The sequence below is a fragment of the Microplitis mediator genome, chromosome 11 (genome assembly GCF_029852145.1).
Source record: "Microplitis mediator isolate UGA2020A chromosome 11, iyMicMedi2.1, whole genome shotgun sequence".
In the NCBI taxonomy this organism is placed as follows: domain Eukaryota; kingdom Metazoa; phylum Arthropoda; class Insecta; order Hymenoptera; family Braconidae; genus Microplitis; species Microplitis mediator.
This window is the reverse complement of record NC_079979.1, coordinates 13,305,226-13,320,452: the sequence shown is the minus strand read 5'-3', so window position 1 is coordinate 13,320,452 and position 15,227 is coordinate 13,305,226. Positions and strand designations below refer to the sequence as shown.

The 15,227-nt window shown below is 30.0% G+C and overlaps 1 protein-coding gene across 6 annotated transcripts in view; it reads left to right on the top strand.

The window, feature by feature from the left end:
* LOC130678017 (ankyrin repeat and sterile alpha motif domain-containing protein 1B) overlaps nucleotides 1–15,227 on the top strand; it is a 76,625-nt gene that overhangs the window by 3,794 nt on the left and 57,604 nt on the right. For all 6 annotated transcript variants that reach the window (XM_057484987.1, XM_057484986.1, XM_057484985.1 and 3 more), the window contains exons 2-5: nucleotides 9,368–9,448; nucleotides 9,527–9,683; nucleotides 9,767–9,912; nucleotides 12,359–12,481. In XM_057484987.1, coding sequence (XP_057340970.1) covers nucleotides 9,368–9,448; nucleotides 9,527–9,683; nucleotides 9,767–9,912; nucleotides 12,359–12,481 — 507 coding nt within the window. The remainder of the gene's footprint in view (nucleotides 1–9,367; nucleotides 9,449–9,526; nucleotides 9,684–9,766; nucleotides 9,913–12,358; nucleotides 12,482–15,227) is intronic.

Below are 15,227 nucleotides of genomic sequence, written 5' to 3'. Positions count from 1 at the left end.
TCTGAAAAAGATTCCAATAAGAAAAATTTAATTTTTTAACTGAAACTACTTAAAAAAATTATTTAAAGTTGATTGACTTATGGGATTTCTCAACCAAACGGAAAAAAAAGTTATAAAATCATAGTTTTTTTAAATGTTTCCACTCAAATCATTTAGTACACTGATAAAATGAAGTATTAAATATGTATTTGAACGCTGAAACTCAGAAATTACAAAAAATTATAATTAATTTAAACATTTTAATTAGTCATATAACAGTCAACAATAAAACAACATTTGAAATTAATTTCCCAAAAAGCGCGAATTTTAAATAAAAAAAAAAAAAAATGATTTCTGTAAAACTAAAACTGCATATGTTTATTTGAGTCATTGACTTATGGGGTTTCTCAATTAAATGAAATTGCTGTCACACCGTTAATTTTTTTTTAAACGTTGATTTGATGCATATTTTGATTGATTTCTATGGAGGGACATCCAAAGAACTCGAAAATGCAAAAAAACCCAATTTCGTAAAAAACATGACTCATGGGGTTTCTCAAATAGACGATTCAAATATTATTTTTTAAATTATTTCCTCTATTTATTTATAATTTTAAGTTTGTCTGATGTCTGCTACATTTAAACTCGTAACTTGTTATCTTATAAACTAGGTTTAACTTTACATGATTAAACTAAGATAATTTACTATAAATACTCGTAAGTATTCACATTTTAAAATTTATAAAAGTGATAATAAAACTTTGGTTCTCTAAATTGTAAGATAATTCATAAGAGTACACAAGATTCAGTTTGGAAAATTAATTTCAAGTACGTGTTCAAAATTTTTTGCTTTAAAGACCTCGAGACTACTCTCTAAACATGAATAAGTGAAATAAGTGAAGATTCACTAATTTAGTGCCAATCGAACCACTTTTTGGAATAAGTGGTTCGATTTGCACTTGGAATTGGTGAATATTTACTTATTTTCACTAATTCGCGTTTAGAGAGTAGATGCACTCAGAAAATTTATGTACTTTAACTGCTTAAGAGAAAGTCCCAATTGTGGGTGGCCTCAAATTTTTGACTTACCAGCATCCATATGTGAGACGTATCAGAAATTTAGTCATCCACTAGATTCTTTTACTTTCAAACTTTTCTTTTTGTTGCGCGAAAAACCTTACGATCTTTAGGTACATAAATAAAATTGAGTTTCTTCGATTAAGAAAATTATTTTGAATGAAATCTTCAAATTTTTTCACCTAAAATAATTTCAGATTCAAAATTTTTAATAGCAATTTCTTGTGGTGAAAATAAAATGATTAGAAAATAATTTTTTTCTCTTGTATAAATTTAATTTGTTGATTAAACACTTGTTGAGTTATTTAATGTACCCAAGTATTACAAATATAGATACAGAAATCTAAATAAAATAAAATAATAAATAATTTAGTAGCAGTAACCCAGGGAGAGATAATACTCTGGATTTGCGCAATCGACTTGTCCAAACGTGACATCGATTGTACTGCCAAGAGGCTAAATCCGTTAAATAATTCATGAAATAAATTTGTACGTTATGTATACACTGTGTTATTTTACAGTTTTGTGTAACACGTGCCCTGAGGATTAACAATTACATAATTTGGGTAGTCTAATGACTATTAAATAGCAACGCTAATATTGATAATTTAAATTAATATGTAAGTATGTAGTTAGTAGTTGTACATGTGTTAATTGTTATAACTTAGATAGTTAAATATTCATTACTTTAATGATACTTGTTGTGTTAAATAATGAATAATAACGACTTATTTTAAATGCGGAAGTTGCTAATATACTGTTAGGCAGAAATTCCCTCTTGTGTAAAACCACTTTAAGTAAAGAAGATAAAAAATTTTATGCCATTTTTAATTCACTTTGAGATTGTTAATTAATTCATACTCATACTTGCTAATTTTCTGCTGGCGTTTTTTCTTTTTGATACTAATAAACGGCTTGAGAGAAAGTCAAGAGGCGTAGGTGGAAGAAAAAAAATTTATTAGAACATTTATCTAAGTTACTGTATACGTAAGCAAGATGGATACACGTCTCGGGTTGTATATATTTTTTTTTAACTGAGGAAACTATCGATTGATGCCTCAGCACCCTTAATATATATACTTACTATATTTATTTTTTTGTACATGAGCGATGTTTTGGAGTAAAAGTTTTTTTATTAAAATGTTTATTTTTAACGGTAACGTTTTTTTATTTTTAGATCAAAAGAATGTTTTTTATTACAAAAGTTTTTTTTTTTTTTAATACAGCGTAGGGTAATTATTGTTGTATATTTTAAGAGTATTGCTATCAATGAGTAACTTCCGGTCTACTTTTCTTGAAAACTAAGAGATAAGTAGAGACTTCTGAATAAACTAGAAATTTAAAAAAAATGTCGATAATGGAAATTTAAAATGATACTCAAGTTTGCTGACGTCTAATAACTTTTGGATGTTTAAAAAAATGATAAATTATAAAAAAAAAATATTAAAAAAAATTGCAACTTTAGTTTTTTTTAATTTTCTACATGTGCAAATTTTTAACTTCCCGCTAAGAAAATTGTAAATTTTCAAAAATTCGGGAAGTTATTGGTTTCGGTCCGATTTACGAAAATCGAATTTCCATCAGATGTCGACGTTTCGAGGTCCTAGGAAGCTATCCTGACTAATTTCACGATGATGTCCGAGTGTATGTATGTGTGTACGTACGTACGTACGTACGTATGTATGTATGTAAATATTCATAACTCTTGAACGGATGAACCGATTTTGATCGTTGAGGTGTCATTCGACGCAGCTTGTTAATGTCTTGAGGCCGTAAAAATTTGAACTTAATCGGTAGAGTGCGTTCAGAGATATTTCAAAAATAAAATTTTTTCGAAAATGTTTTATTTGGATAACTTTTAATTTGCTCGATGGATTGATTCCAAAATCTAATCAGCTCTAAAACTCTATAAGCTGCGTCGAATGCCACCTCAACCATCAAAATCGGTTTATTCGTTCAAGAGAAACCGTTGACGAAAGAATTCAAAAAAAATTTTTTCCTTGGTTTTTTTGAAATTTCTCAAAAACGGCTAAATAAATCAATTTCAAAATTTGATCAGCTTCAGAACTTGATAAAACGCGTCGATTGCCACCTCAACCATCAAAATCGGTTAATTCGTTCGCGAGATATCGTGGGAGAAGGAAATGTTAAAAAATGGTTTTTTTACAAAACAATGGCGTACAAAAGTATTTGCGAGCTCGAAGAGCTCGAAAATGTATTCACAATAATGTTTTCGAGCTCAACGAGCTCGAAAACAGCGGGAAGTTTTGGGGCTGGCCCGCAGGGTCAACTGACAGACCGATTTTTTTTTTTTTAATTGATTTGTTGAAAAAAAATCCGAAAATTTTTAAGTATCTGCTAACCAGGATCATAGTTTAAATGATACTAAAATTAACAGACGTCTAATAACTTTCGGATTTTTGAAAAAATGATAAATTATAAAAAAAAATTATTTTAAGAAATTGCACCTATAGTTTTTAAAATGTTCTACATGGGCATATTTTTGTTTTTTTTTTTTTGTAATTGACTGGTTGAAAAAAAAATCCGAAAATTGCTGACTGTCTGTTAACTTCAGAATCATTATAAATTTAATTGAATTTTCTTATTATTTTTAAATTTTGATTTAAAAATCATTTTAAAATTTTTCTAAACTAAAATATTAATTCCGAGTTACAAAAAAAAAATTTATTTACAATTTGTACACCAAAATTATCTAATAAAATATATTCAAAAATAAATGAATTACAATGATACTGAAGTTAGCCGACGTCTAATAATTTTTGGTTTATTTTTTAAACGATGAATTATGAAAAAAAAAAAATATTTGAAAAAATTGCACATATAGTTTTTAAAATTTTCTACATGTGCATTTTTTTAGTTTTTTTTTTTTTTTGTAATTTATTTGTTAAAAAAAAATCCGAAAATTTCAAATTGTCTGCTAACTTCCGGATCATGAATTACAAATATAAAATAATTACTATTAACTTCATTAATACTAGTAAGTTACATCTTTTGAAAAAAATATCATCCCTACGGTATCGTTAATTAAGTCGGTGCATAAAAGGCAACCGTGTCTTCAATTCATATTAAAACTTAAAGTCCAAGTGGATTCACATTAGAAAAAAAAAATGAATTCAAAGTAAAAGCAGACCAAGAGTAAAAGTAAGAGTTGAAGACAACTCATATCCCTAGCCAGTTACTCTACTTCCACACTCTTATACACTAGTGACATATACACAGGACCGATGTCCTTTTGCCAGACAATCTTCAGAGTTTAATTAAGAAACTCAGTGATAGAGTGAAGAGTGTGCGGGTGAAGCGATGAATGGAGAGTAAAATGTCCCCAACTTTTCTGTAGGGGATTTTGCTATTTGCCATTTGCCCTTTTCTCCTTTACTTGTTCACGTTCCCTTCATCCCTTCACACTAACCCATACAAATTTACACACAAACACACACATGTGCACACATGGACATTTGAACTCTTATCATAAAGTATACGCACTTGGAGGTGACACACACAAATAAATATCAAGATAACTCTGATGATGAAAAGTTTAACTACGTATGAGTGTATAAGTAGTTGGCTTTGGGAATCACAATCCGATGTATAGTAGACAGCCCTCTTATATTCATCACAAATAACCAACCGGTAGTAGAACCACTACACAGTAAAAGAGGGTAGAGGGTAAAAAAACAAACACAAATATATATGTGTATAAAAAATAAGAGACGAAAAGAAAAGAGAGTGAAACTGGTTAAAGTTCTTATAGACTTTGCTCGAGTGTATAAGCACGTGCTGCTTCTACAGCATCACGTTTTTTTTTTCTTTTTATTTCTTTTTCATCTTTATTTTTTATCCACTCGTTTATTATAGTTTTTCAGTCTATTCTAACAGAATGATGTACTCGAGGATGCATTCATCGCGGTAACGTTTTGATGTTTCGTTCAATGGATCAGAGAAACGCCGCGGCCTTTGACTTGGATCTATTGGAAATCCTACTAATGAGATTTAGATTTTTTTATTGATACGATATAACTTGATGTGAGAAGAGATGAGATGTTTAGTTTGGTAGTTTTTATTTATTGAGTTTTTATATATTTTATTATTTTTTTAGTGTCATAAAATGATAGTAATATTTTCCTGGGGCGTTGAGTGCCAGATATTGATAATAAAACCTTGAGTTTTTTTTTATATTGCGGAAACGAGTGTTTGGTTTGTCATTAATCTTTTATCAATCATTGGGGTTTTTAGTGATAAATATGGGGATAAATGAATAGGGAGGATATTAATGGTGTAATCAATTTTGAAAATATATTTGGATTTATGTGTATATGCTTTGTCATTTCCGTTATTAAAAAGTTTATTTTATTTATATTTTATTAAGGGGATTATTTTATATTGATAACTTAATTGTTGAAAAATGAATTTAGGGAAAAATTAGCTGTCTAAAGAAAATAGTTGTGTAGAAAAATTTCTTTTACTTACAAAATGACATGGAAAATATGAATTAATTTTTTTTTTTTTTAATTGTTGCAATCGTAACTGTATAAGTTCCGTTTTCTACAGTTTTTATTCTTCACATATTTTACATTACATTGTCTTTAGGTTACGTTGCAAGCAATTTAAAGTCCCTATTTTCTTTCGATAAATATTATATATATATTTCTAACAAACTACTCTAAACTTTTCGGACTATGTTTCCATATCTCATTATTAGCTATCTGTTCTCATCTCATTTTTCCATATTTTTGCAATCACGGAGGGTTTTATAGTGGGCAGGATTGCAGACAGGTGGTAGTCTGTGGCTATATGGAACGAATCTCACAAGTCAATGCATTATATCAACTTGTGAAAAATAATTCATTTGCTCTCTGTGGGATTCGAACCTGAGCCTGGCCAGTACTTGAGTTCGAAGACAAGAGTGTTATCCACTCGACTACAAGTACTGGTTTAAAATATGAATTAATTAATTTTCCATTAAAAATCAATGAATTTATTGCTGACTTATTTGTAAAAAAATTTTCATGCAATTTTTTAGATGAATTCCAATTTGAAAAATTTCAAGTTGACCCAATTTGCCTCATATTAATTTTTCCGCCTTATAAATTTTTGTAGGAATATTTTTCCTCCAATTCTATTAATTTAAAAACTTCACACTGTAAAAAATTGGGAGTGATTACGGATTTTATTTAAATCCGCATTCACTTCGATTCGTAGTTTTAATATTAAAATAGATTTTCTCCGGAGTAAATTTCACTCCAAGGGGATTAAATACATAAACAGTCATCCGTTGTCACCCCGAATTTACTTTACGGATTTATTTGCGTTCACTCCAAAAACTCTTACAGTGCAGGGTGTCCATTTTACCTTTTCTTTAAATAATTTTTAGCCTTCAATAAATTTGCTGTCATTGCAATTCGTAAGAAAATTATTTTAAATAAAAAAATTGCACACAAAATAAATCCAGTAATTTCAGTTTATAAATTAATAATCAATCTTTGAATTAAGTTTTAAAAATATAGAATATTAATAATACTTAATAAATTAATTGATAATAATTAAATTGTCCCTACATTTTTGTTTTTTAATAAAATATGTAATTAATCAAAATAATTTTTGAGACAAGCACTCACATTTTATTCAATAATACTTTTTCTACTCACTCAATATACTGTTCAAAAAAAATTTTTTTTTACAAAAAACCAAAAAATTTTGCTCCAAAATTTTTTTTTTTATAATTATTGACAAAATTAATTTTCCTCCATATTTTCACATAACTTTTATCATTACGCACCAAAATGATGATAATTATCGTAACTATAAAATAAAAAAAAAAACATGTGTTTGTAATTAAAAAAAAAAAATTTAGATGCCTGATGAAGTCAAATATATGACCGAAACGTCGCAATTAATTAACAATTAGTATTTTGATTGACATCCTATTGTCCACTTTCCTGCGAACTTTCTGAATATATATAAAGAATGGACACAATGACAGATTATAAAACAAAAAATTTTTCAATAAAATGAGGTAATAAAATAAATTAACAAATGCCGGAAGTAATAAGATAAAATAAAAATATTTTACTCGCATTAAAGCAACGATGATTAAGAAAAGGGTCAACAAACATAAGTTGTCAATTCTCCAGGGGCTGTTCCAGTCCCCAGCTATCCTACTAATATATATACATATATATATAACTTCTACAGAACAGCAAAGTTTATATATAGGGGTGTATTGGATCTATATAACCGTGGACTTTGTCGGTTTGACGTAACAATAGTGTTTAACGAGGACATGTGTCAGACGTATAGGCTTCGTTAGCAGGTTGGTTGACGCGACCGAGAAGCTTTACCATTGCATTTACGTCGACACTACGGATTATCTCAACTCATTTTGTTCCGTATTATCAACAATACTCTTCAAGCTTTAAAACATATTTTCATTCAACTCTCAACTTTTTCCTTCCTCACCATGTCTATTTATTTATTTATTTATTTATTTATATATTTACTCCTTCTCGTCTATTTAAATACCAGATCGATGTCTATTGTGCGTACGTCTTTCCGCAACAACTCCAGTTTAGTGTGAGCAAACGTGAATACTTGATTGCGGAAATGAAGCGCCTGACAAACGGAAACTGACTGGTCCACGAATGAGTATATTCGCTGAATTAATTGGACGGTGTGAGATAGATTCTATTCAAAGTGGGCTAAAACAATTTCGTTGTTCCGTTAGTCTTTTAATTATTTACGACATTTTCTTGTTACAATTTAATTTCATTATTAAATATTCATAAATTAATTTTATTTTTTCTTTTTAGTAGATTTTATAGAAATCTATCTATTGCATTTGTCCTTTCAAAGAATTTAGCCATAGTCTAACCATAATTTGTCGAGTAGGTTCCAAAAATACCATTGGTTTAAAAGTTTAGATATATATTTAATATAACGCGTTTTTTGCGACAATTCTAAACGGATATTAATGAAACTTGACACACTTATTCGGTGAATCATAAGCTCGGTTGGATTCAAAGATGAGCAAAATCGGTCAATTAGTTTAAAAATGGTGGCGATTTGAAATTTGCAAATTAACGAAAAACGCTACTTCCGCCGCTTTTTCCGAAATAACTTTTTAACGGGAACATGTAGCATTATTGGGTAAAAATGATGTCATAGCTGATAAAATGAGGTATATTTTCCTCTTTTTTTTTATTTTACGATAATTTCTCGGATTTTAATAAAGGTCCAAAGTTACATGATTGATTTTTGATGTAAGGTAAAAGACTTAGCACCCGATCAGGGAACTAGTATCCGATTACTCCATGAATTTCAATATCTATATTAACTAAGTTTTAGTAAATATAGATATACAAATACAACAGTGATCGGGTACAACTATCTGGTCATAAAGTATTAGTAGGTCTCTTACCTTACCTGTAGTAAAAAAAAAAAAACAGAATGAAATGTAAAAAATCTACTGGATCTCGATTTCTGAAATGTTTCGCATAGGTGTTATTATATCAATCAAAAATTGAAGCCACCCCCAATCATCCCTTAAGTCACTTTTATACAGCCAAATTACATGAATCTTTTCCATTTCCGCTGCGCGAAAAACGTTCGGATCTTCTGGTAGATGATTTTTGTGTTATGATAAAAATGTCATTATTACATCCCGAGTCGAAATCTAAGGCATACTTTGAACCTAAGTGAGCATTGAATACCTACAGTAGACTTTTGAGGACATAATCATTGTAAAAACTTTAAATGGACCAACTTAGACTTACAAAAGCATTAATTAGACCTACGAAGATATGTATCATAAAACAAACGAACTCTGAATTTTTTAAATCGACCTTCTGTTAGTCCCAGACTGCCTGTGGGACCTAATCCACCCTTGGGTATCATTAGCCTACGGAAGAAATGACTAGATCACTTGCATCAATTCTCCAGTAGTCCGCGAATTTAACAATTTTACTTATTTTGTAGTATCTCTTGCAAGTCCTTCGTTTTGTTAAATCAAGGTACGTTTGTTTCACGATTTATGTCTATGCAGGTCTAATTCAAGCTTTTACAATGATTATGTCCTAAAAAGTCTAATGTAGGTGTTCAATGCTTATTTAGGTTCAAAGTCGCAGTTTAAATTTTCAAATTGTTTTGTTTTTGGCGGTTTTGTAGCTCGAAATTCACTAAAAACGTCAAAAAAAAATGAATTTTCTAATTCAATTTTATCTTGAAACTCTAAAACAAAGAAATCATGAGAAATTTACTTTCATTTCGGACACTGAATTGCCTTTTATTTTTGCAGTCTTCGACGAGGTCCTGGAGCTAACGTGCAAGATGCCAGTGGTTACTCAGCTCTACATCATGCTGCATTAAATGGCCATAAGTAAGTATTAAATTTCTTTATTTATTTATCGATTTTCATTATAAAAAATTCACTATTTTTTTCTTGTTATCATTTTAGAGAAATAGTGAAACTGCTATTGCAGCACGAAGCATCAACGAATGTAATTGACGCCAAAGGATCGTCACCTTTGCATTTGGCCGCTTGGGCTGGAGATGCTGATATCGTCAGATTAATTTTAAGCCAGGGTCCGTCTGTACCGAATGTCAATCTCACGGTAGGGATATTTTATTATTTCATTGTTGGAAAATTCAATGATAAATTTTTATTTAAATTTATACATGAAATTATTTATTGCAGACAAAAGACAATGAAACGGCGTTACATTGTGCAGCACAGTATGGACATACAGAGGTGGTGGCACAACTGCTGCAGTACGGATGTGATCCTAGTATCCGTAACAGCCGGGGCGAATCAGCGCTCGATCTCGCTGCACAGTATGGCAGGTAAATATTTTCTTTTTTTTTTTTTTTAAATAAAATTATTAATAAAAATAGAGAGGTTTTTATTGGACAGTTTATTTTTTTATTCCATTTAATCGCTACTTTAAATATTTGACTTTTATAAAATTTTATTTTCAGTAAAAATGTAAAATAAAATTAATATTCGGTCAGGCAAAATATAAATAAATAGTTGACTTTATTTGTGGAATGAATTAAATGAATTTGTTTATTTTTATATAAATATAACGAGACTACCAAAAAAATTGATAACTTTTTATTAATTCTAAAAACTTTTTGGTGATTTTAGAACCCGGCATTTTGTTTAATGCAAAACAAAATGTCGCTTACTTGCATACTCAAATGCTAAATAATTTTCGAGGTTACTCTGTCTGTCTTCTAATTTATATTTACTATTAAAAAATAAATCCAAAGGAATCCGATAAGATTAAAATTTGGAGATTCAATTTATTTATAGGATTTATTTTACACAGTTAGAAATTTTGTGTTGATTAAATACATTGCGTTTGTGTTGATCTTTAATACAAATTTTAAATTAAATAATTGAACAGAAAATCTGTTATTTGGACAGAAAATTTGTGTAAATTTCACAGACTTTTTCGTTACAATTAACTAATAAATACAGTAGGATCTCGTTATAAGACTAGCTTGGGGCTGTAGGGAAAAAAATTCTTAGAATTGAGGTACCCCCATTATTGTGTTTAACAGCGTTTGCGTCCAAACCTCGCTATAAGACTATCGCCGTTTTACGTTTTATTTATGTATTCGGTTCAACTCTACTCTATTATATAGTGAATCTATTTTACATATGATCATAAATAAGCAGAATTTTGTCGGTCTTTTCTGTTAATTAATTATGTGATTCCACGAAATTTAAAGTATTCTTTATGAGAATAAATTATTTAATCTACAATTTTTATGAATGTACATTTTATCTCGATTTTAGTCGTACTGGTCTTTAGTCTGATAACAAGGTTTCGGCGCAAAACTTTTATTGAGTTGTTGGTGGGAGAAGCGTTCCGAGCTAGTTTTAACAAATTGAGGAGAAGAGTCTTATAGCGCGTAGTCTTATACCGAGGTTCTACTGTATAAGCACAGAACCTGACCAACCCAAGTATACTGATCTAACCTTAGTACAACTTTTGTCAATATAGCAAATAATTAGTTCGATTTTCTGTGATTTTTCTAAAAAACGGAGCTATGAATTATCCTCCCGCAAAATGAGAAAAAAAAAATCATTGAACCGGATCATAAAAATATTCAAGTTATCGATGATTATATTTAATTGTAAATCAATTATAATCCAAGTTTCCTTGTAGTCAATGCTGCTAAAATCCTGTGCTCAGTTATAGTAATAAAGAAACGCGCGGGAGTGTTTAACTAAACAACACAAATTTTGTGTTAATTTTTGAATGACACGAGAAATGTCTTACATTATAGATTTTCTAATCATTAAACATAAAAAATCAGTTAAAGTGAAATAACACAAACATTTCGTGTTGAATTAACAGATTTCTGGGTTGAAAATCAACACAAAAAATTTTACCAGATGATTTTTTAACATAAATACGCTAAATTTCTAACTGTGTATTTAATTTTGTCATTAAGTCAAAAGTTTATTTAAAAAAATCTACATGGAAAAAAAAGTAAGGAAAAATTACTATGTAGAAAGTAACCCGAAACCCTTACTTAGATCCGATACACATTTGAAAAATTTGTGTTAAATTTAACATAAATCACATGTCCTAAACGCTCCAGTCAATTTTTTGTGTTAATTTAACAAATTATACTTGTGTCAAACAATACAGGTTTAAAACGTGTTGAGATCAGATAACACATTCAACTTTAGTTAAATTTACACTCGATGGTATCAAATAATTGACACTAAATATTTGACCTTTGAATTTTTATACACAAGAACACAAAATTTTCAACTGTGTTGCTTTTACTTTTGGCATAAGTGAAAAATTATTTTTCCATAAGTAAAAGATACGAACACAGTAAAAAATACAAACGCTTAGTAATTTTTATTTACGATGACATATTTACTTACACAGAAAAAAAGGATTTCTGTGTAAGGACCCAAGAAATTTTTTGTATTATCAAGTGAAAACAAAACTTTTCTTGGGGTAAGATAAAATTTTCTTGGAACAAGAAAAAAATTTTTTAGGCGAGAAAAAAATTCTTGAGCCAAGAAAAATTTTTGTCTTCAATTCATAATACAAAATATTTCTTGCGCCAAGAAATTCTTTTTTTCTGTGTATGGAATAGTAATTTTTTACTTTTGCCAAAAGTAGAAACTATCGGATCCCATTAATCGTTTCGAGTTACTTTCCACACAGTAATTTTTCCTTACTTTTTTTTTTTCGTGTAAAAAATTATAAAGTAGTTGTATTTTACAAAGAAAAACCTTAATAATTATGTTTTGCAGATTAGAAACGGTACAATTGATAGTGAGAACACATCCAGAACTCATCGAACCACTTCGTAATTCTTCCTCATCGCTAATCTTCCCTCACACACCACTGCATCTAGCTTCACGAAATGGCCACAGGTATGTAAAGCATACAGCATACACTACTACCAGTGGGTAGGCTACAATATAGTAAAGCTATACACTCAAAGTGCAATAGTGCCGATTAGAGCCAATCAGAGAGCACGGTATTGTATAATCCCATTCAACCGATATACGCCAGATACTCTCGATATACTGACTACCAACCCCTCAACCAACTACACAACAATCCCTCTATACTCAGTCCTATATATACTCAGCTCTATTCTATATCCAATACCGCGTGTTACTGGCCACGATTATATTGCAGATTCCCGGGAGTCTAGAGTACCATTTGGACCTGCTCTAAAACCAGCTTCTCCCTTTATCAATCCACCTAAATTCCGAATCCTCAATTCTGAATCAAACTCTCCCACTACAACCAGCGCCACCACAAACTATCGGCTCGGCATTGACGAATCCCATTACACGAAACGCTGAATACTAAGACATTGTCGTAGTTTCTGATCCATACGGAACACATCTTAATACGGGATTTAATTTTACAGATGATGAGCATCCTAACGGCAATTTGACATGTTTAATTCACCGTAAATACATTTGTTATTAAATTTAATACCTACTTTATCATTATTATTATTATTATGAGTTATAACATCACTCCTTTCTAACTTTCCGCTATTAAAATTGAAAATTTTCAAAAAAAAAGGGAAGTTATTGGTTTCGATCCGATTTTTGAATATCGAGTTTTCATCAGATCTCGACGTTTTGAGCTCGTAGGGAACAATTCTGACTATTTTCGGATGAACGTCCGTCCACGTGAGTGTGTGTGTGTGTGTGTGCAGACTTTTTTTGTTCGACGATATCTTTAGAACGAATCAACCGATTTGAATATTTTTGGCGGCAATCGAAAGTGCTTACCAAGACTTAGAACTAATTAGATTTTAGAGTTGATCGGTAGAGTACACAGTAAAAAATTTTTCGTACTTGCGTAAAGAAAAAATTCTGTGTTAAAGATTTTACGTTAAACATTTAACATTTTTGTGTTAATTTAACACACTGCTTTTGTGTTGTTTGATCAGTTCATTTTTAACACAAAAAAAATGTCAATTGAAACAAAAGTAACATTTATTCTGTTACTTTCCAAACAAGTGTTAACCCTTTTACAATGTAACTTTAACAGCGCGTGTTAATTCACTGAAGTAACACAAAGAAGGTGTTAAATTTACCGTAGTCACTTGTTAAGCGTAACATATATTTTTATGAGTATCAAAATAACACAAATAAAAATGTTAAATTAACACTTTACGTGTTTTGCAGATAACATTTCAATGTGTAAAAGTTTCAGAACCGGTAACAGAGAGTATTAAAATTTTTTTGTGTTATTTTTTTAACAAAAATGAAAAGTGTTAAAACAACATAAAAATTTGTGTAAAATATTGTTTTAACACATAGTCTTGTGTTAATTTCTACAATTTTTTTTATTGTGTAGTTTACAAGTTATACGAAAAATAAAAATAAAAAAAGTTCTTTTTAAGTTTTTGTTGCATAACTCGTAAATCTCACGATCGATTTGTTTCTAAGTTCGATTGAATCTAAGTCTTGGTGAGCTCGTTTGATTTCTGCAGAACCCGTACAAGTCGGTTGATTTTTTCCAGTCCGTCTAGCCGTTTTTTGAGCTCGAAAAGCTCAAAAGTTTACTAATAATAACGTTTCCAAGCTTACCGAGCTCAAAAACAGCGGAAAGTTTTGGGATTTGCCCACAGGGTTAAACGTTTTTAAAAATTATTTTATAATAAATTATGCGTAAAAAACAACTTAATATTTGATTTATTATTCAGCCTTTAATTAGCATTTTTAAAATTCATTTTATAATAACGTAATCTATGAATAATGGATTTAATGAATAAAAAAAATATAAGCTAATTAATTGAATTAAACCGGGCGAAAAAATAAACACGCGGTACAAAGTTTTGAATTAAAAATAATTATCGTGAATTTTTAATTACCCGCCAATTCATGCAACCAAATAATAAATATACAATTATTTGGCTATTAATAAAATAAATTTTACGTAAATTTAATAAATCTATAAATATTTATCTGCATTAGTAAAATAAGCTATTATAATAATTTTGAATGGGCTTTGAAATGGCCGCTAAATCGTAACAGCCGCGAAACTACGGGTTACATCGTAATCGGGGTATAACCGCGCCCGTTCCATTAAATTTTTACGTAAAACGTGTTTGGTAATCTGCCGTGATTGTTAAGCGACAGAGTGTAACCCGTAGGGAAAAAACTAAACGTTGAATTGGCGGGTGGAGGGCGAGGGGGAGGAATGTTACATAAGAGGAAAAGAGAAGGATACGGATTCTGGTGGAAGGATAAAGAGGGTTTTACGGGGAGTAGAGTGGGCAATAATCGTTTCAACAACGCCTCGACTATAATTCTATGATCGCATCGCGATACAGTTGGATGGCTGCCAGTGTATTTAGTTCCATTTGTTCACTCTTCAATTATATTGATTTTAAAAAAAGTTAAATCTTTTTATACTTATTATTATCAGATTAGTTTATCAGTTATTGTTTAAATATTTTTACACTGTAATAAAACCGGTGTAAAAATAGACTTATTTTAACACTGGTGCAGTGTTAAAATTAATTCCCGTCTGTGTTGCGGTGGTACTTAGCGGTGTTATCCTATTGATGTTAAAACAGTGTACACAAGGAGTAAATTAACTCGGATCGGAGTATGATGGTGTAAGTGAAGATGTTTTAATACTTGC